Here is a 21,313-nt window from a genome sequence, read left to right as displayed (position 1 = left end):
CACCCAGAGATAAAGTATAAGAAAACGAGCCTCCCATCAATTTCCGTTCCACTTTTCCAACCCATCCTCCCTTAACATCGAAATCACAATCTAGTCGGCACTCTTTTGAAGGCATCTTGGCAAGCTCGTCCCACCAGTGGGCCACTTTTGCTATTATAACCCCACTACTCGGTACCCCAACTGCAAACATTCGAACATCGCACCACTTCAAACAACAATAGCTACAACAACCCCACAATTCCACTCAACTCGCAATCATGGTCATTAAAGTCCACAGCGCAGGAGCCTCTACCTGTGGCCAACGCGTACTCACTACCCTCCACGAAAAGGGAGTTCCCTTCGAATTGGTACCTGTCGACTTCAGCTCTGGAGCGCACAAGAAGCCACCCCACATCAACCTCCAGCCTTTCGGCAAAGTCCCCGTTCTCGAGGATGACGGTTTCTTCGTATACGAGAGCCGTGCTATTTGCAAGTACATTGCGAAGAAGTATGCTGGACAGGGCACCAAGTTGATTCCTGAGGATGGTGACTTGAAGGGCTATGCTTTGTTTGAGCAGGTGTGTTTCACTTTCTACCCGGGTGGGCCGGGACATCACTAATGTGGATACAGGCCTGTTCAATTGAACAATGTTACTTCACCCCTCCTGCCGAGGCGATCGCGTTTGAGAAGGTCTTCAAGACGTAAGGCTCCTGTATCCATTTTGACTATGTATCTATATCATGCTGACGGACGCAGTTATTACCCTGGCCTTGGTCCCACGGACGAAGCCGAGGTCCAAAAGCGTGCCGCTGAACTCGAGAAAAATATGGCCGTGTATGAGACCATTCTTTCAAAACAGTCCTATCTCTCGGGAGAAGAGCTGTCTTTGGCGGATTTGTTCGTTTTGCCTTACGTTAAGATTCTCAAATCAGTCGGCTTCAAGGAGATTTTTGATAAGTTTCCTCATGTTGCCAAGTGGCTTGAGGGACTTGAAGCAAGAGACAGCTGGGTTAAGGTTATTTCTTGATTGAATCACTGGATCAACCTCAAACCATACCAAAACATCATAAATGGCGCTTAGAACGAATGGATGATATCACCATATGACCCCCTTCTTGTGCATTTACAAACAAGGATGGTGATTATATATCTCTAATAACTGATAGTGTTATTGCCTGCCGTCTGTAAATGCACCAAGGTAGCCCACTAGTGGTGCACACCCTGCTTGTTATACTTATTTCTGCCTTCTTCTCAATAGCATACATCCATTCCCAGATATACTTTCTCTGAGCTTCTAGAATGAATTTCTCCGCCTCTGCTTAAGAAAGCGTTTGTGTGGTTTGCGAATTCGTCGGGAGTCTGCGTGGCTGACCAGAAACAATATCTGGAAGCCTTTGACAAACTAGTAGGAAGAAGCCTGTGGGTTGTTGTGCTCTGGGTTTGAGCTCAGACTGTATGCCGGTCGGAAACATTTAATTTTTTGAATTACGTGTTTTACTTTATCTCAGGGTCGATGTGGAGTCTGTTCAGGTTTTGTCTTTTGCCATGCATATCCCACCACAAGTCGACACACATATGCAGAACTTCAATGAAAGGGCCTAGATGAAGGGAGTAAACCATCACAGCTTCTCTCTAGAAGGTTCTAGGCACCAATCTAGAACACTTGAATGAGGTCTCATTCTATCTCATGCCTTCTTGCACTATTCCATGCTCGTTGTCGTCTACATACAAGAACGGTCTATATAAACCCTCCATCTCATTCCTCATCCCCAAATATTCTCTTCGATTTACAAGCCCATATCTTCTCCCCTTAAACGATACCCCACAATACACTAGTGCAACCGCCAAAGTATCAATTCATCAGAGCATGTCAACCAGTAGTGGAAATATGGATCAGCCTAACTCCATCACGGGACCTCGCACCCCAAGTCACCAGTTGCCATCCTCGCATCGTATTCAAAGACCGGTACAACATGATACGCTTTATCGCCCAACGGGCGGGCGGTTCTCCAGCTTCATCGATGCGATCAAGCGCCTGGCAGATGTCGTGCATATGATGGATCAATATATCTTACCCAAGGAGGAAATTTCCGCTCCTGGGCAGGAAGTATCTATTTACACAGAGAAAATAAACGTACTCAACCAGATCACGGCAAATCTTTACTCCGCCATTGATAGCTTGAACCAGGAGAAAGATGCACTGAACGAAATCATTCGTGAGCCTCACAGAGACCAGGCTCAAGAATTCCAGACATCTCAGGCACAGGAGCCGCGAGGAGACCAACCTCATGAGTTGCAGGCAGCCCAGGTTCAGGAGCTGGAGGGAAAGCAAATTCAAAAACTCCGGCAGACGGGGAAGACGTGATTCTGAGCACTGGAGGAGGTCATCGGCGCGGATGGAGGCCAGTGAACCTGTCCGACAGCGCCGGGGTGCAATGACGGGTGCAGATTACTCGGGATCGGAGGACTCCGGGGTGGTGGCTGTCGGATTAGGGAAAGAAAGGCGGTGGAAAAATCGAGTGGGGATTGCAAGGGATACTCGGTTGAGATATGGATGTTTGGCTAAGAAGCTGACTACGAAGGTGGTTAAGAAAGAGGTTATAGGGATAGCTCAGTAGAGGTATTTGTTTTGTGTGTCGAACCATGGATTTCTTATGCTTTGTATTGCGGGGAGAATGTCGGTATGGCGCATTCTTGGGCGACTTTGGTGCAAAACTCCTTTCGCCCGTATTATAAGGCCCAACGGCTATTACCTAGGTAGATGTAAATCTGATATTGTATAAATATCTCACTAGAATTGAGGTATTCAAGTTGTCTGAATATCTCACTAGAATTGAGATATTTATACTATCTAGATTAGTGTATAGAAATAGTGTAGAAGCTCGATACGGAGATATTTCCCTTTTCGCGTTCACTCTCACTTTCAAGAATACAAAAGCCTTCAACTTTCTCCCATCCCCGACTTCCTCCACAACCACCAACCTTCATCGCGTTTTCCTTTTCGCGTTCACCCTCACCTTCAAGGATATAAAGCCTTCAGCTTTCTCCTACTTACTTCTCCCCGACTTCCTCCACAACTACCAACCCTTATCGCGTCCACTCTCACCGCAATAGACGAAACTAAGAAGCTCGGAGCACCCACCCCTATATTATCAGGATCAGACGGCGTCTGTAAGCTAGCAGCATCCAAGTTCCCTCGTACTAAGAAAAGGTAGGAGGCCTATATAGCGATCCCCTGTACTAAGGAAGAATAGGAAGAATATACGTCTTTGTTTCGTGATATCTATACTGAAGGAAAGACTTGGAATAAGAGTTTGGCGAAGCTTGAGTATTTTGCTCTAAACGATCAGTAGGTAAGGTCCTTAATATCTATTAGATCTTGGCTTATATATATTTATAAGTATATATAATTAGTAGTAATAGTAATTCGGATTCGGAATATAAATAGAGCAGGGAGAAAAAGGAAATAGTACCGGAAAAGGATATAAGCGAAGCAGTATACGAAGGACCCGAAGAGGACGAGACTACCTAGGAGAAGTACGATATCTAGAGATACGACTTCGGTATTCCGCCTACTATTAATATAGAGGTTTGGGATTCGGCCGAAGATATATCTAACTATAACGACGACGATTACAAGCAATATTCGGAGGTATCTGAATCTCCTGCTAATAATTCCGACAACGATAAGATACACCTCGGCCTTTCCGAATTTTCTTCTTCTTCTAGTAACGAGGAAAGCGAGGATAGCGATGAGGAGACAGGTTTGGATATATCTGCTCTTAGCTACTCTAATTCTGAGGGAACTGGAGATAACGATAATAATAACGATAAAAATAACGATGAGGATATTAAGATAGACGACGAGGATATTGAAATAGATAACGTCGTTGAATAATAAATAGTCGGATACTATATTCTAATAATATATATAGTTTTACTATAAAATAACTGTCCAACTTATAATTGTAATTCGAGTACGGTGTTTATTTCTACTCGTAGGCGTAAAGGAAGGAGAGGATATAGTACCACGCCTATTCAGCACCCTCCAAAATCGGTAATAGGTATAGGTGCCTAGTATTTCTCGTGAAAGGAGTTTTACACCAAATTCACCAAAGAATGTACTATATATCGGAACTATATCAGAATAAATCCCTTAATAACTCTAGCTATTTGCGTAGATTTACTACGTGAAGATCCACCGAATAAGTAATCTGCTCAGTTTATGCGGGTTTATGGCCATGGTTCTTGGGGAAGTTGTTCCGTGGTATCTTGGGAGTACACAGAGCAAGTCTCCTTTCATAACAATTTGAAGGACTTATATTTTGCTGAGTTCAATTAGTTTGCCAGCAAGTACAAACAATAAAGGATTTTGGATAAGTCAAATAGAAATTAGAACAGACTTAAGGTAAGGTTCGCGGATATTTAATATATTTACTCCGCTACTCTCGCAGTACTCAGCTGCTTAAAGATCGAGTTAAGCTGAGTAAACTAGACGGTCCCACTGCTGAGTTGAGTATAATATAACCCACTTGTCAACTTATTACCATGAGTTAAACACACAGAGTAAAAAGGAATTCCGAAAAAATGTAGAATGCTCTGCTAAGCTACCTTGGTGGACGTTGATGGTGTACTTTATGGGAAATTTCATATTGATAGTTAAGCTCGTTGAAACATCAACGCCTAGACAATGGTATATCGTAATGGGATCTACAATATCGTTGGTCTATTAGAGAACCTGGCCCATAACCCGGTTTCCGTTGCTATTGCCGCCGTCCAACACGTTTAACAGAGGGTCTCGACCTCGCTCTTCGTCGGATCCAGAGAAATATCGTCTTCTTTCCTTCAGTGGTTATGCTTTCCATTGTCTTTATCATTCCTGTTCTTCTGTCCATACGTCGCTTCCTCCCTTGCTGGATCCCTACTGCGAACTGCCACTGGCGATATCGGTTCCTATTCATAGTCCCAGTCCAGAAAGCTACTTCTCCAGACACTGTTTGGTATCTAATCCTATCGGGAAGGAAAATACCCCATCTCTCAATGATCCTCGGCAAGTTACGGGCCTGCCAATCCACATTGCCTCTTAAAGATTTGTTCCCCGAGTTAAGGAGACGCCTCACCCACGTCTTAATATACTGCCGATTCCGCCGGACTCGTAAATGCATCAAGGCTATATCGCGGGCTAATTGATCCGATTCGGGGTTGTTGCGCGCGGCGGATGTGGAATTGGAGCGGTCCAGCAGGCCAGAGAGTCTCCTTACAGCCGCCTTGTGGTGGACCCGAGCTAGTTCCATGAGAGTTTGTGCGTGGCCGAAACACTGTCTAGAAAGCAGGTTCGAGATGATAAGGTCGAACATTTCCATATCAGGGCGTACGCTGTAGGGCTTAGATGTCACTGTTACCCAAACATTGAGGACGGCTTCTGGGGGAAGTTGCCCTGTAGCAAAACTGTCATCGATGGTGCCGTCTTCCAAACGTTCTGGCGTACGTCTCTTCGAGAGAACATAGGTCCAATTTAAAAGTTCCTTCCAGACATGCTTCTCGATAGGCACAGAATACCGCCTAGAAACATAGTCGACGAGTCGTAACGCAGTTGGAATGGCGTTGTTGATACCATAGGCATGGGCGAGTGTGTGGAGTAGACGGTTAGAAGGGTAAAATGGAGAGTCCACACCATAGCTCTTCGCTGGGGGGTCAAAGTTGCTCGATCTCATGAGATCAACAACATTAAACCCCCAAACGCGACTGAGAATAGATTCAATACCGGCAAGATCGCCTTCACGACCAAATGCAATTATCATATGACAAAACGTCTCTTCATTACCAGCAATTCCTGCTTGAATCATAGTCCAAAATATATCAGAGACTTCGGCTTTAATGCCATTTGAGCCGACTCGATATCCTTGAAGCCTCAGAGGTGGGGAAGGCGTTGCACGCAGGGTAAAATTGTAAGGGATCACTCTGAAGCTGTGTCTCATGAGGGGGTGATATGTGCCCAACCAGCACTTAACTCCGAGATAGTAGTTGTAACACATCAGATCTGGCTCCAGGTGGCCTCCATATTTCGAGGTAAGAGATTCCCATATCTCCTTCGCAAGGGTGCTATTTCCAGTGGCCATAGCGCACTTAAGAAGATATCTGAGGTCTGCTTGGCAGAGGGGCGCTGCACGACGACGAGCAGCCAGGATGGCCCTGATTCGGGAGAGGAAAATGTCACAAAATTTGTAATAATTACTTGAATCAGCGCGAGGAAGACGCATGGTTTTGGCAGTATGCGGACTGATCTCCATGTGCAACCTTTGGGCTTTGCCAACAAAGTGCACCGGGTCTAGGCAACGCAAGATCTCCGAGAAAGTGGTGGCGGGAATTGTTCCAAGGATCTCGCCAACACCGTCTGCCCCATTACTTGTTGTAAATTGTATCAGGGCCCAAACCACAGAATGCGGATCACCTGTACGTAGCGCATGGAACACGGCAGACCGGCTATCTGCGTAGGAGGCATCTACCAACTCCCTTGTGGGCGTCTCCAGAAAGTCTTCACGTAACCCAGGGTCGGCTCTCTGGACCCCATAGCGCTTTTCCTTCCGATGCGACGAATAGCGATTCCTTAAGTCTAACTTCGTCGGTAAGGCCGAGTTTCGATCGATTACGGGCTTGAATAGTCGAAACTGGTAGGCTGGGTTGGCAAGTTTCGCAGGGGAGTTGTAGTTAAGAGCATTAGACAGGTCGGCATCAGGCTCGCACTCAACAGGTTGTCTCTCAAGACATTCTTGCTCTGCAAGCGCTGCAGATGATCGGCGGCGGTGGTTGTTGTGGAAGCATCGTCGAAGTCGCAATGATTGCACACAGCCGCGTGTGCCTCTGGGACAGGAGTATGAGGCGATTCGAGACTCAATTGCCTCAGCTAGGAAGAGAAGACTACCCATTTCATTACATGGTCATGTCGTTATAGGATAGCCCATGATCATCTGAGGCGACTGCGATGTAGATATAGATGTGGGAGTAGGAAACGAGGGGAGCTGTGGACCGCGGAGCGTGTGGAGATGGTCCAGCTTGGCTCTGGGGAGATTTCCTGGGGAAGAAATGGCGGGAGCGGAGCGGAGCGGAATTTCCTCCCTTCCGCCTGTGTTGCAAATCCCTGCAGCTCGACGAAGTCGAAATCGAAATCAATTCGTTGTCGCGAGAGCATCATAAACGCAGCTGGGGCCAACAACGTCGCTCTTTTACCAACGCCCACGCATATCAGCATCAGCAGCGCTATGGCGGATGTCGAAGATGGAGCTGCCGCTCCCGTATCAGAGCCTCTTGATCTCGTTCGGCTCTGCCTCGATGAAGTCGTGTTTGTGAAGCTACGAGGCGACCGGGAACTGAAGGGCAGGTTACATGTCCGTCCTCTTCGCTATTGATGCGATGCTTCGTACATTGGGCTATGCTAATGGATCTACAGGCCTATGATAGCCATTGCAATCTAGTTCTTGGAGATGTTCAAGAGACAGTTTATGTGGTCGAGGAGGATGATGATGGGGATGAGACAGTGAAGGTAAGTTGGGCCTCAGATCAAAGCGCTGCTGCCCTGCGACGTCCAAATGGTTGCTAAGATATAGAAGACTATACAGAAAAAGTCCGAGATGTTGTTTGTTCGAGGTAAGCCTGCCCGCCTTCTCGATCTACTGTTTGGTATTATATCGGCTGACCATCCAAAGGCGACAGTGTTGTCCTCATATCTCCTCAAGGGCTTTCTTGAATTCGAAATGAATCGCGCTATCCGAACACTTTGCAATGGCGATTATATATTGGAGTTACTGAGGCAGGCCAGCGCTGTGAAAGCGGAATACAAGGACCTTCTTGAAGATGGAGGCTATCGACACGGCCTCCTCCGTAAAAGGGAACAACTCGACTTAGCAAAAGATCCAGACCCAGATCCAACAACCAATAATGCGACTAATTTACAAGGCAGACTTGAAACCATGGCAGTGAGTGATATGATGCGTAGAGTCAGCCCAGAGCTCCCTCTGAGTCGAAATATGCTGGTTGGTGATTCACAATGGTCCGGCCCCTCATGACGCTTATCGACGATAGAGCTCCATTCCTAGACCGGAGGAGTCATCAACACCAACAAATAAACACATCGACCCTCGCCCCCCATCAGACAACAACCACAACCCAACTTGACACACATTGCGCCACTCATGATAGTTATTTATATAGTATAGTTCCAAAGACTGCGTCTTCCCACAGCCACAACCCATCCCAATGATCCTGCGAATATATTACCACCGAGATCATCCTCAAACGTAGTCCTTTCTATCACTCTACACACACGCAACTCCACCATGGCCACAAAGGGCAAACAGCTCCCGCACGAGCGCCGCAAAGGCGAATCGGTACACTGTAATTCTGCAAATGCTTGTTTACACTTACTGATGGCCTCGTTTCTAGGCGTTGAGCGAATTCGCGGATTATGTCGAGAAACAGCAAGCACTCCGCTACCCATCCACAGCTGGCTCATCCACTACAGCCGTCGAAGACCATGACGAGCTTGACATCCTGAACTCCCTAGACCTTGCAGATACTTCTCCAGCTGTCCGATTAAAAGAGCTCCTCCTCAGCCAAGATGATGACACGTTGGCCATACTAGTGGACTTGTTGGAGCTAAGGACCGAAGAAGGCCATGGCGAAACCATTTTCGAGATCGGATTCGAGAACAATGGCGATTGTATGCAGCTAAGCAAAGAGGAATGGGAAGTGGCTATGAATAGGTTAAATCAGGCCGCGAAAAGGATCCGAGCAGATTGCCAAGTTCTATTAACGAAGAACGTGGGCGGTGAAGCTGAAGCAGAGAGCGCCGCCAGCGGGAAAGAAATGGCCTGCAGTGGAAAAATATTAATAAGACAGCACCCTGCTACCGTTGAGGATGTTATCGAGACCCGGATCGCGGTAGTGGGTAATGTGGATGCCGGGAAAAGCACCATGCTGGGTGTACTGGTTAAGGGAGGTCTTGACGATGGACGAGGAAAGGCTCGAGTCAATCTTTTTCGACATAAACACGAAATTGAAAGTGGACGGACTAGTTCCGTTGGCATGGAAATTATGGGTTATGACACCATGGGCAAAGTTGTCGCATCGGATGTCCCAGGGCGAAAACTGTCTTGGGAGGAGATTGGTAAACGCTCCGCTAAAGTTATATCCTTCACTGATCTTGCTGGTCACGAGCGATATCTTCGAACTACGGTCTTTGGGCTTCTTTCCTCGAGCCCGAACTATTGCCTCCTGATGGTGGCTGCGAACAATGGCCTCATTGGGATGAGTAAAGAGCATCTGGGGATTGCGTTGGCCCTCAATGTCCCAGTGATGGTAGTCATCACCAAAATTGACATTTGTCCACCAAACATCCTGGAGCAAACCATTCAGCAAATCACTCGTATCCTCAAGAGTCCAGGCGCTAGAAAGATTCCAATTTTCATTAAGAACCGGGAGGAGTGTATCAATACGGCAACTCAATTCGTCAGTCAGAGAATCTGCCCGATCTTCCAGGTCTCTAACGTGACTGGGGAGTCCCTCGACCTAGTTCGGTCATTCCTTAATATCCTTCCACACCACGGCCATTACGATGCCGATGCCCCCTTTGAATTTCACATCAACGACACTTTCTCCGTTCCATTCGTAGGGACAGTTGTCTCTGGTATTGTGAAAAGCGGTGTCATCCATACTGGCGACACAATACTTATTGGACCCGATTCGCTCGGCCAATTTACAACGACAACCATCAGATCCATCGAGCGAAAACGCATACCAGTCCCAGCTGCTTCTGCTGGACAATCTGCATCTTTTGCATTGAAACGTGTCAGACGAAAAGATGTTCGAAAAGGGATGGTTGTTCTCCCTAAATTAGAACACAATGCTCCAAAAGTCTACCGCGAGTTTGTTGCAGAAGGTACACAGTACCACCCCTTAATAACAGTAGCCCGTCTAAATTATTCTAGTACTCATTTTATCCCATGCCACCACTATTAAAACGAAATACCAAGCCATGCTTCACGTTGGCCCGATCTCCCAAACCTGCGCCATCATAGACATTGACCGGTCCTATATTAGAACCGGGGATCGAGCTACAGTAGCATTCAGGTTTGTTCAGAGACCGGAGTATCTAGCACCCGGCGATCGGCTGCTGTTCAGGGAAGGTCGCACCAAAGGATTAGGTATTGTTAAGAGTGTTGGGTATGATCCTAAAAAGCCCTTGAATCCTGATGTGGCAAAGGAGGAAGGAAGTACTACTACTAATAGTACAATTGGGAGCACCACGGAAAATTCCCTAGGCGCAGCGGCGCCTGCTCCTACCACTTAAGATCCTTGATTTGTGGTATATATCTTTGGTCTTTTCTTAATTCTCTTAATTCTCATTTTTCTTTCTTTCAAGTACATTTGCCGGGTATATTTGATATTTTTGGAGGTCAGTAATACATATTTCTTGGTCTACATTGTATATGGAGTACATGGCATTCATTATTAACAGGGTTGGGCACTTGGGAATCCGCTAGTTTAGACTAAGGAGCCACCATCAAAATAGAAACTAAAACAACGTAATACTACACCTTAAGTGACTCTATAGAGGCTATGACAGCTTTTATTTGTTTACTCACATGGTCCTTGACTTTTCGCTCAACGCGATAGGAGCCATCTACGAGCATGACTCATCCCGTATCACCTATTACCGATTCCCTAAGCAACATGCACACTAGACGTTCGGACTCGATAATTTAAGCTAACTATACGTACCGTGTAAATTTATATATGCTCCATAAAGTACAGCTCTCAACCACAACTTCGTGGGAGAATTAAGAGGCATATGTACGATAGACATTATGTGCATACTGTACAAGCCATCGGTTACACATGGCTACAAGACTTTCCCCTATATACCCACGCATAATGCTCCCCTGTACCCGATATAAAAGATCAAAGACTAAGAAAAGGTATGCAATTATTACCATACTCCCAAGCTCCAGAAAACACCAGCAACCTCATTCTGCGACTTTATGAGTTACTTAGTTACCTTCTCCAGCTTCAAATCATTAATAACCATATATCGACTCAATGCGATCCAGCCCCAGCGGAACCACCTCATCTGGCTCTTATGCGCATTTGTCATCGACTTCTGCGCAACCCGGACGTCCTTTGGCCCGCTCAAGAATAAGAGCGGGGTAGGATGCGCGCCCATTTGCTTCTTCCGCACCACCATGATGAATAGACTCAAGGCGCTATCAAAGAAACTCGTATATTTCCGTAACAACGAGATCGATGTCAACGTATATAGGTCGACGGGACATTGCCATCCTGGTCGGTTATGAACTAGGGAGGTTATAAAGTGTCGTGCCCCGTGGAAAAGGGAGATATGGTTTGGGTGTGAGGAGACGCCCGAACGGTCGAAAGTTATGAGGACGTCGATTGTGGCGGTGGGGGCATCGGGGGATTTGTTCTTCATGGGGTTGGAAAGGTTGGGTGCGAAGGCTGAGGAGAGGAGGGCCGCAATCTTGGTTTTGTCCCAGGGTACCGTCATGCTATCTGGGAATTCGCTGGATTGAACATGATAATCAGTATCGTGCTGCAAAAGAAAATGGGGGAGGGGAGAAGAGGAGGGGAGAAGAGGGGGATAATCACGGGCTCTCCACAACAAACACGTCGTCCTCTTTGCGCAACCCCAGCGATATGCCACTCTTGACCAATTCCTTTTTTCTGGTCTCTCCCAGCCCATCGGCGTCCCCTAAATCCCACCAAGGCTGTTAGTCCAATTTCATCTTGTGCGACGCGCGCATTCCCACTTGACAGAACAATAAACCCTATGCCAGGTTATGGCTCTAGAGCGAAGGCAAGGCCACTAACCACTACTCAGACACAAGATCTTGACATGGTTTCCCAAACTTGGCTCCGTCAATGCTAACACCGTCGGCGCAAAAAACATAGCCTCGTCATCCGGATGCGCAATAAGCAAGCAGATGCGCTTGTTGCGCAACTTGTGGAATCGCCCGCGCGCAAGGTTCACGGTGTAAAGCCAGCATGTGATTGCCAGGAGAGGGATGGCGAAGATTGTAACCCATTGCATGACTGGGAATTCGAGGGAGAGTCGCGGTTGTGAATGTCAATGTTGGATGTGGACTCAAGGAGGAGGGAGACAGAGTCGCGTACGGATAAGGGGGGGAAAGACAATCCAACTTCCAAGATAGGGGGCTTTGCTGGTGAAGCCACCTGGCGACGTCTCTTTGGTGGTCAGTGGGGGTTGTCGCGGGGGTTCAGGCGCTCGGGTCGACCTCGGCAGCCCCAGAAGCTTCAAGAGGCTCTCACGCGTGCCGTAGGGCTGCACCGCATTGCAGGACAAGCAAGCATCCTCTGGGACATCCACCTGGTACCGCAAACTCCTGATTCCAGCTTCAATTTTTTGACAAATTGGCTGACTCGAGATGAATTGAACACCAGTCGGCCGTGCCTAGAAGCAGAACGACGAACCTAGCAGAGATCTACTCAACGTAGCTCAACATACGAATTTCGAAGCACGACCCGTATCTCGAAGCTCAAGGAACGACAGCAAAATGGCACGGAACCGCAAGGAGAAGGATGTGAAGCTGAAGCTTAAGCAGCCCGATCGATCGGGGCCAGATCCCTCCCAAGAGACTCTACTAGACATGGCGCAGAAGCGCGGCCTTTTGGACATTCCGCAAGGCAATGTTAAAGGGGGATCAGGTGCTGGAGAAGCGAATGAGGAGCCGTTGATCGGAAGACTGGGAGAATCGATGCTCTGGAGTACTAGTCTCACGATGGTACATTTCACACTCGATGTCATGGTCGCCCATCAATACGCTGTTGAGATATCCTGGTTGGATATAATAAAAAGGACGACGATGCAGGCATTTCCCGGTAAGTTGTCCAGCCCCCCCCAGATAGTAAGACGTCTGCTAATATTATACAGTCATTCTCCTGCTCTTCTATACGTTCCATCCTCATCCAACGCCTTCAATGCTCCTCCCCAACCTACCTCCTCGAATACAGCCCTTGGCACACCAAATTTTCTTCTTCATAAGCAGCGTAGCTGCTGGGACCTATCTGATTCACATCACAAATGTGTATAGTTTCTATGCTGTCTTGAAGCGCGCCCCTCCATTGGGCTCCCTTTGGATTTGGTCCGTGATTGAGCTGAATGCATGGTGGGGGCTGGCGAGTCTGATATGCTGCGGTATCTTTCTAAAATATGGCGGATATTCAATATTGTAGATTCATATCGTTGGGATTCGATGAGTCGGCGGCGGGAGCTCCAGCATGCGCCCAGGGTCAGGTAATAGCGAAGTTATCGCAACCTCAGCGGATCTTCGTCTTGTGTTCCCAACCTGCACTTCAGGGTTGTGTTGTTGGGGGACCTCATGACGCGGATATTCCTCATATCGAGGACTTTCCGGGTTCCCGTTGGACACAACGGTTGATCGGTGCATTGCCCTATACACTAGATCCTCCAGTCTATCCAATTTCTCATGCTGGGCATAGACCATAGTTTCCAAGCTATCGAGCCTTTCCCTCTGACTCTCGTCTCTCTTTCTGGACCGGGCCTCCTGATCCCTCACAGCCCTTTCATGTCAATGTCAGCAAACAGAACAAAGCGGCCCATCACGTGAGACACATAAAACTTGAGCATGCAAGTAGGAGGATAGGAAAACATAAACATACGAACTAATCATTGACATTTGCGCGAACAGCACCCGGCTTCCAAGGGCATCCCTCTGCCTCACCAACTCCAGCGCCTTGGCTCGAACGGGTAACCAACTCATGGCGATATCAGTCCTCCCTTTCATCCTTCTTGGCACAATCGTCCAACCTTCCTCCTTTTCACTCTCCTTGGTAGCCGAAACTTCAGCCTCGGTCAATAATCCCAGCAGTCGCTCCTCTAACTTTCCTATTTGATCCATGACAAAGGAGTACATCTCGTGCTCCACTCTGCTTCTTCCCTTTGCTCCATCACTGGCAGGGCCGGATTGGATCAAATCGTTCATCCACGTAGATTCAGTCTTGTACCAGGAGAGGGACGCCTTTACTTGGAAATACTCGGAATCGGCGTTTCGAAGGTAGGTGAAGCGTGCATAGAGAGCGGCAGCAATAGCGACAACGAAGGTTAGGATTCCCGCAATAGAGGCTGTAATATCGAGGGGAGAGTCATTAGACATAGTTTATGGCCGAGAATGAGGGGGGCGCGAGATTGATATCTGAGGCACGAAGATTTGGATTGTGATGGATATATAGGACTTGGGGTTGGATGTAAAATCGGCATAGATCGTGGCTGGCCCTTTGAGTGTCTCAATGGTTCCGGCTATGGGACTATCGAGGCCGGAGAGATTGGATTCATTACTCTACCTCTGGCATTGCAAAGCTGGCCATGAGGAAATCAAACGGAGAGTAAGCATCGAGTTTGAGGATTCACATCTCGGCTGAAGAACAGGAGTATACAACGCTAATCCCAAAGTAGGGGTACTCCCACCCCCAAGATCCTGAGCCCCTGAGCATGCCGCTGAGTCAGCTGGAGTTTGTGCAGGGGATCCTCCTCCGACCCCTAAGAATCGGGTTATCGTTTCTACGAAGGATGTCCGTCTCTACATAAATCTTACAACAAATTCCTGCTATCTAGACACAGCCACCTCGTTGAATCTATTAAGGTATCGTGATAGTATCCATTCCTACCCCCCTATCAACCTTATTGGTAGCTCCTGCCGAGCCAATTTAGACCCCCTAATCGCACTTAACTAAATTATCTAGCCTAACATGTTAGTCTTAAGTCCCGATGTTATGGCATACGTAGCATCTCTCATTTAGGTAGGCAAGATAGTCACATCAGCCAGCACCTCCGCTGAGGTGCCAGAAATGCCGTCGTGGACAATTCGACTTCTCATACCCAGGTCCCATTCGCGCCACCTTTCCTCGTCGGCTGACCGTCATGGCCTGTCAATATCGTAAAGACCAAATATCATAAGCTTTCAGAGTAGCTTTGTCGGCAGCAAGCTCTTGGGGGTACGTCGTGGGCCGTGTCCATTTCGTGGTAAAAATCTTCTCGATATGGTCGCCATCCAAAGCACATCTTCGTGTATTCCCAATCCTCTGGGAACCATCCGCCGAATTCCCAGTCAATTATACCTGTATCTTCCCATTATTTACCAGGATGTTCTCAGGTGACATGTCTGCATGAGTAAAATTCGTGACATAGGAATTGGATTTGTTGTGAACATTTGTAACGTCCTTGTCGAAAGTTCATAAATCCATAGCATCGCCTCGTCGCACAAAATTTATAGAAGTCGGCTAAGCTCTCGAAGGGACCGAAGCGTCTACCGCCTAAGCCGTGATCATAGCCGGATCCTAGCATCAATGATCCAACAAATCCTTCTTTAGACGCTTGAAGACCTCGTAGCTGTAATAGATATCCTGCAAGCTCTGTAACTAAGCTTGTTTTTTGCTCTGGTGTCAAGGTTTGCCAGGTCGCGTTTAGGGTATTGCCCGGAACTAACTCCATAACCAAGTCCTGAGATCCATCTGCACGACTTTGTACAGTACATAACGAAGACTTTGGGAATTGGAATTGTAGTATTTTGACGAGCAAAACTCTATCGTCTCAAACTCAGTCGGATGACATTGGAACTTAATTAGTTGGTTGTGACTGATATACCTCACCTTCGCTCCTGATTCATTAAGTCTCTCGTATTTCTTGTTCCCTTTCCATAGAGGGTCCCATGTTCAAGCATCCATAGAGGGAGATGTTTGTTGTTCATCTTTATATATATGTCGTGGTGTTTCTCGTCGTAATGTCGATGTAGGAAGAAGAAGCTGGCAAGGTCGCGGTTGGACAACGATTGTCGTTGGAGACACTGATGGGAATCGAGGCCAGAGCGCCTTGTTACGTTACACCCAGCCCGTGATCGTGCCGAGGGCGCTCCCGCGAGCTGCAGCCGTCTTGGTATGCCAAAACGCCACAACGGCCTAGCCAACGGGTCCATCAATCTAGGTTGTTACTAGTGAACCCCTAGGTCTAACCACCGCGTTGAATTTGTTTGTATCTACGAAGTACTATCTAGACCATAAAAGGACCGCCATCTCAGATATTTCCTTTCGGTGCAGCTATTCCCGACCAATATCAATGGCAATCTGCGCCGAATCTGACTTATTTCGCTTCCAACACAGTTGGCCAGCATCGTCGTAAGCGAGCAGCCCAGCCCACAGTAAATCACGAGTACTTGGGCTAGAAACTTCCAATTTCTTCTTCCCAACTTCCCAACTTCCCAACTTCCCAACTTCCCAACTTCCCAACTTCCCAACTTCCCAACTTCCCAACTTCCCTCCTCGCTCCGTTCTTGCACCACGACATCGACTTGGGCTTCGTCCTAAGTTCTTGCTAATTGTTACAAGACACACCAGGTAAGGCTTCTCGCCATTTCTTACAAGCCTTCCCGATCTTCGCATGATTCAAAATACCACAAACATTCGCGGTTTCCACGCTAGCCGTTCGCCGAAGAACCTTTTATAGACGTGCGATGAGCGCAACTTATCCCTTCCTTGGATGTATGAGCGAATTTGAAACCATCACTCTGCGAGTCCCTATTAAGTCGAACTCGGATACTTGCTGACGTGCTTGAGTCTATATACCTAGGTAGTTGCTCGATGTCGATCCCGAAGTGACTCCTCCGCGATACGTACCTTCTCGACAGCAATAACATCAGCCAGATTGGACCATATCCGGCACTCGCTGAACGTAAGTAGCTTTGTAGGACCATACTGTATTGTAAGGCGCGCGCAAGCGGTGCTTTTTCCGACCTACTTGTCGTCGAGTCCTATGCACTACTACCATGGATGGGAGTTGTGTAATAAAGATGGGCATGTTAGTAATTACACAGTACTCTCTTGTTGAATACAATTTATAATACGTGTCCGGTTTATTCGTCCCTTATTGTCTCGTGATATTGCTCCATCGTCTCCATCTAGCTAACGCCTGCGGCCTGTAGTAAGTTAGGAAGCGCGAGAAAATGTCGCACGCTTCAGGGGCTATTGGATAGCTTGCCTCCGCTGACATTTCGAACCCATGCTTTGGGCCGAGATATACGAAGCTCTTCGACTCCGTGCATTGAACTTCGACCGATACGCCGAGTCCTTACTACAGATGGTGACAGCTCAATCTCAAATTGCCGGTGGGCGACAAGGGCCATGGGACATCGAAGAATGATTGTGCCTGGGAAGGGCTTCCTTTGCGTCTAAAAAGGTATGTGCAGCAAAGTGCGTCAGACTCAAGGTGATAAGGGCAAGACTCTGCATATCTATCGACCCTGTAGCTTGCCAGGCGTTCGGGCCCATGCTCGCGTGGTTGCACTAATTCCCGAATGGCTAAGAGACACTATAGCTACCTAGTATGAACAACCTTCAAGACGTCCTCTCTAACATGGAATCTACGCTAGTCGTCCCCATGGGGTCAATGATGTCCGAGTAAGGCTAGGTGGCATTCGAGTCTCCAATTCGCTAGATGCCTCAATCAGCTGAGCGGGCGCTCCAGGCCCTTTGCTCCGCCGCTGGGCTACCACGCCCTGTTGTTACGGGGCGAACCGAGCAACACCGTGAAAGTCAATTTATATGCAAAGCAGCTCTTCCGACTTACTACGAAAGCTCTGTTATTCTTAAGGCCATTTTGGCACCTGTGGGGCTCTAGCAAAGTCGGTGGATGGTGACTGGATGTATGATGTCGAGTTTGTGTGGTGTTCAACGGATAATTATCCTACTATACGGCATCTCGCCCAAGCTTGGTTACTGCTCGACTGTCCACCTGAGGCGAGGCGAGGGATATTCAGTTATTCTGGAGGAATCATGCGAATAGTCGAATTCTTCACCGATGGGAATCTCGTCTTACGATAGAGCCGGCACCGGAACTTATTTCCTTCTTCCCGGCGTGTGTCGGTTTGTCTATAAGGAGCGCCACCGTTCTAGAGCCACGATATCATATTTGAGAATATCTTAGCACTAGTCGTCCTCTCTTCTTAGGTCCGAAGGATAGCGCAGCCAGCACCTCACTTCGTCGTCGCGTTGGCAAACGCGTTGAAAATACGGTTTGTAACTAGATGTTGTATGACGATGAATGAGTATCCGACACCTTGCCTTAAATGCAGATGCTAAAATGAATATAAAATCTCCTTCCACCCTTAGCAGCCGAAATACGTAAACTCGACCTTTCCCTCCTCTCCGAAGCAAGTGGATTCAACGTTTCGTAATTTGGAGTTCGAAGATTTCAGGGAAACGCCAGTGGTGGGTATATTAAGACGATTGGTAAGGTCACTGAGGAAACTATAACCAGGTCACAAGGGAGCTAAAACAGACCACCAAGGGGCCAAAATGGATGCCTATTTACCTATGGTGCTCAGTGCTCAGGAATACTCTCCATCGGCTCAGGTTAGGGCAGCGACTACTCCGACCCAAAGACGAAAGTGGACCTGGGTAAGATCAGCTTCGTTGTAGACATAAGTGGAAATCTTACCGTGCCACGCCCCACAGCTCAGGGGCCCCTGTAGTGAACAATCCAGAAAAACAAGCGGGGTAAAAATATCGTGAGCTACGGTGTGCTTAATTATTTCCTACTTATTGCCGTTGGTAGATTCCTGAAGATCCAATCTTATTGTATCATCTGTACCTTTCTTTCGACTTTGCGAAGTTTGCGTTGCTATCGGCTTGTCCAGCATCAGTCAGACGCCTAAGACATCGCGGAACCGGGAACTAACTTTGGCATGGAGGAGACGAAAATTAAGGGGGTAAGTAGGTTGACATCCCATTTTTGAAAATCCTTTCTTACGATTCATCTCAGGCCACACTCCAAGAATCGGACATCGTAGAGGATGATCCCGTTAAGGACAGAGCGCTGGTATGGAAGCAGGATCTACGGATCGTTCCGCTATCCGCAGCAATTTACCTACTTTGCTATCTTGACCGGTCAAATATTGGTATGTACATTGGTTTAATCTTGCCTTAAACTTCATACCCACAGAGAAGCCGTACGATTGCCGTGCTCACATGCCACTTTAGGAAATGCTAAGACTCTCAACTCTTCAACCCATCATGATCTCCTCTCGGATACTCACATGTCAAATTATCAATATATGTAAATTACATGCACCCTCATCACCGCTTCTAGGATCGTAAGCTAATATAAATAGTATCGCGCTTATGGTATTTCTCATCGCATACGCCATCTTTGAAGTCCCGTCCAATTATTTCTTGAAGAAACTTCGGCCAAGCAGATGGATCGCTTTCCTCATGTTTTCCTGGGGTGCAGTGACTATAGGTCTAGGGGGAACTACAAATTTCGCCGGTGTCACGGCAGTACGGTTTATTCTAGGAACGTTTGAAGCAGGCATGTTAAGAAAATTTAAACATCAGCTGCCAAATTTTGAACCATTGAGCTAACCTACAATGACAGGCCTTTTCCCAGGTCTGGTATACTACCTGACTTTCTGGTATCGCACAGAAGAGCGTTCTATCCGTGTAGCATTCATCCTAGCCTCTGCCACCCTGGCAGGTGCATTTGGTGGCGCCATTGCGTACGGTGTTGGCCATATGAACGGAACTCATGGACTTTCAGCCTGGAGGTGGCTTTTCATTCTTGAGGGCATTCCTTCATGTATTTCATCAATTTTTGTGCTGTTTTATTTGCCTGATTATCCCGAGACTTCCAATTGGCTGACTGTGGAGGAAAAAGCGCTTGCCACTCGTAGATTGGCAACTGAGGGGTCACATGGCCATGGGCAGAACTTGACCTGGGCCCAGGCCAAAGAGACGCTGATGGATTGGAGATTGTTGGCTCATTATGCTGTAAGTGTCCCTCCTTCGAATTTCCACCTCATCATTAGAGTAATTGACAATGTGGGAATAGATTTACTTTGGGATCTCGACCCCATTCTCCAGCCTCTCATTGTTCACACCTAGTATTACAGGCGGTTTAGGGTATAAAGATCTCACAGCACAGCTTATGACTGTCCCTCCATATGCGGTTGCTTGTAAGCTTCCTTGCCAGTTATATTTTCTTCTAAACTAATACTTTCAAACAAGACGTTGTTACGATCCTCGCCTCCTATTCGTCCGACCATTTCAACGCGTAAGAATCACCTCAACGTGGCTGATATATAAATATAATTAACAGCTCAAACAGACGAGCCCTCCACTCCGCCATTTTTGCTACAATTGGTGCCGCAGGGTTTATGGCGTCGGCACTTCTGCCGGCCGATTCATATCAAGTAAGGTCCTATTCTCAACACCAACCACCTTAACACTCATTCCCCTCTCCTCAGTTGCCTATTGTCCTATCACCATTTTCATAAACCCCAGTTTCGTTCACAAGCATCGCCTTTTGGCCCTTTTAAAACTAAGAGTTGCGATATAATAGTCACGCTACGGTTGCTTAATTGTCGCTGCCTCTGGCGCATTCTCCTGCATCCCACCGCTCCTCGGCTTTCTATCATCCAACCTCTTCACCACCGCATCAGCTGGTCTAGCCATTGCGCTCAACGTCTCGGTGGGTGCCCCGGGGCAAATTGCCGGAGTGTGGATTTATAAGGCCAATGAGGCGAAAATCGGATATCCTACTGGACATGTAAGTTCTGCAATTCACGGCTCTCTTTTTTGCTTCTTACCCTTCTCTGTTATCCTTATATTCTGTTGGATTCGACTCTCGGGGAAATTTTGTTCCTTTTGGTGGGCCGTTGGTAAAACCTGGCTAGCATAGTGATGAAATTGTATATTTTGATTGCTAATAACTCCTTCCCATCTACAGTGGGTAAATGCAGGACTCCTCTTCTTCGTCGCAGTGGGATGCATAGGACTAAGACTATATTATGGGATGATGAATAGGCGGATATTAAATAGAACCACTGAAGGTGAAAGGGAAAGGAGACTTTTTAGATACTAGGCTTGCCGTTGTAACCGGTAAAATCTCTCAGTATAGAAGGACCTAAAGGATTATTTCGTGGCGATAGATTACTAGATTCCACATTAACTATGTGTTATGGTTAGATGATATGAGCATGAATTATCCAGAGGCTGTAATATACGTTATATCCTAGCATACGAAAGTGTTTAAAGCCGCTGAATACGTTGAGGGTGATTGCAAGCTCCGTAAGGAGGGGTATGAATAGCTGTTTAATATCATAAGTTACTATTGACATATTGGCTAGCCAAGGCAGGCATACTTGAAAGCAACTCAACCATGCAACTTGGACGTAGAAATGGCAAAGTATTGGCGATGCAACTATAACTATATGCTTCCTTAAGGCTACGCTATGCTAC

At 47.3% G+C, this 21,313-nt stretch overlaps 9 protein-coding genes across 9 annotated transcripts; 6 read left to right on the top strand and 3 right to left on the bottom strand.

The window, feature by feature from the left end:
• Nucleotides 1-257: 257 nt before the first annotated feature.
• Nucleotides 258-1,007, top strand: BP5553_04117 (putative glutathione S-transferase; the record flags this gene model as incomplete). Its single annotated transcript, XM_032012740.1, has 3 exons — nucleotides 258-557; nucleotides 611-681; nucleotides 737-1,007. The coding sequence occupies 3 exons, from the start codon at nucleotides 258-260 to the stop codon at nucleotides 1,005-1,007; spliced, it is 642 nt and encodes a 213-aa protein (XP_031872433.1).
• Nucleotides 1,008-1,847: 840 nt separating this feature from the next.
• On the top strand, nucleotides 1,848-2,345 carry BP5553_04116 (uncharacterized protein; the record flags this gene model as incomplete). The annotated part of the gene is made up of 1 exon (XM_032012739.1): nucleotides 1,848-2,345. One exon carries the CDS (start codon nucleotides 1,848-1,850, stop codon nucleotides 2,343-2,345), a length of 498 nt encoding a protein of 165 aa, XP_031872432.1.
• Nucleotides 2,346-4,743: 2,398 nt separating this feature from the next.
• Nucleotides 4,744-6,906, bottom strand: BP5553_04115 (uncharacterized protein; the record flags this gene model as incomplete). The annotated part of the gene is made up of 1 exon (XM_032012738.1): nucleotides 4,744-6,906. The coding sequence occupies one exon, from the start codon at nucleotides 6,904-6,906 to the stop codon at nucleotides 4,744-4,746; it is 2,163 nt and encodes a 720-aa protein (XP_031872431.1).
• A 117-nt stretch (nucleotides 6,907-7,023) lies between these two features.
• On the top strand, nucleotides 7,024-8,043 carry BP5553_04114 (uncharacterized protein; the record flags this gene model as incomplete). The annotated part of the gene is made up of 3 exons (XM_032012737.1): nucleotides 7,024-7,365; nucleotides 7,428-7,520; nucleotides 7,585-8,043. 3 exons carry the CDS (start codon nucleotides 7,024-7,026, stop codon nucleotides 8,041-8,043), a joined length of 894 nt encoding a protein of 297 aa, XP_031872430.1.
• A 270-nt stretch (nucleotides 8,044-8,313) lies between these two features.
• Nucleotides 8,314-10,325, top strand: BP5553_04113 (p-loop containing nucleoside triphosphate hydrolase; the record flags this gene model as incomplete). The annotated part of the gene is made up of 3 exons (XM_032012736.1): nucleotides 8,314-8,364; nucleotides 8,420-9,914; nucleotides 9,964-10,325. 3 exons carry the CDS (start codon nucleotides 8,314-8,316, stop codon nucleotides 10,323-10,325), a joined length of 1,908 nt encoding a protein of 635 aa, XP_031872429.1.
• Nucleotides 10,326-11,021: 696 nt separating this feature from the next.
• Nucleotides 11,022-12,080, bottom strand: BP5553_04112 (LmbE-like protein; the record flags this gene model as incomplete). The annotated part of the gene is made up of 3 exons (XM_032012735.1): nucleotides 11,022-11,553; nucleotides 11,657-11,741; nucleotides 11,861-12,080. The coding sequence occupies 3 exons, from the start codon at nucleotides 12,078-12,080 to the stop codon at nucleotides 11,022-11,024; spliced, it is 837 nt and encodes a 278-aa protein (XP_031872428.1).
• A 484-nt stretch (nucleotides 12,081-12,564) lies between these two features.
• BP5553_04111 (uncharacterized protein) lies at nucleotides 12,565-13,101 on the top strand (the record flags this gene model as incomplete). Its single annotated transcript, XM_032012734.1, has 2 exons — nucleotides 12,565-12,848; nucleotides 12,942-13,101. The coding sequence occupies 2 exons, from the start codon at nucleotides 12,565-12,567 to the stop codon at nucleotides 13,099-13,101; spliced, it is 444 nt and encodes a 147-aa protein (XP_031872427.1).
• Nucleotides 13,102-13,245: 144 nt separating this feature from the next.
• On the bottom strand, nucleotides 13,246-14,184 carry BP5553_04110 (Uncharacterized protein; the record flags this gene model as incomplete). The annotated part of the gene is made up of 2 exons (XM_032012733.1): nucleotides 13,246-13,591; nucleotides 13,691-14,184. The coding sequence occupies 2 exons, from the start codon at nucleotides 14,182-14,184 to the stop codon at nucleotides 13,246-13,248; spliced, it is 840 nt and encodes a 279-aa protein (XP_031872426.1).
• Nucleotides 14,185-18,373: 4,189 nt separating this feature from the next.
• On the top strand, nucleotides 18,374-21,281 carry BP5553_04109 (uncharacterized protein; the record flags this gene model as incomplete). The annotated part of the gene is made up of 9 exons (XM_032012732.1): nucleotides 18,374-18,475; nucleotides 18,840-18,975; nucleotides 19,452-19,843; nucleotides 19,905-20,028; nucleotides 20,081-20,126; nucleotides 20,181-20,265; nucleotides 20,415-20,621; nucleotides 21,091-21,142; nucleotides 21,202-21,281. The coding sequence occupies 9 exons, from the start codon at nucleotides 18,374-18,376 to the stop codon at nucleotides 21,279-21,281; spliced, it is 1,224 nt and encodes a 407-aa protein (XP_031872425.1).
• Between the last annotated feature and the right edge of the window lie 32 nt (nucleotides 21,282-21,313).

The sequence above is a fragment of the Venustampulla echinocandica genome (genome assembly GCF_003357145.1).
Source record: "Venustampulla echinocandica strain BP 5553 chromosome Unknown scaffold_1, whole genome shotgun sequence".
In the NCBI taxonomy this organism is placed as follows: domain Eukaryota; kingdom Fungi; phylum Ascomycota; class Leotiomycetes; order Helotiales; family Pleuroascaceae; genus Venustampulla; species Venustampulla echinocandica.
Note: the sequence above shows the minus strand (reverse complement) of the source record. Positions and strands in the feature narration are given on the sequence as shown.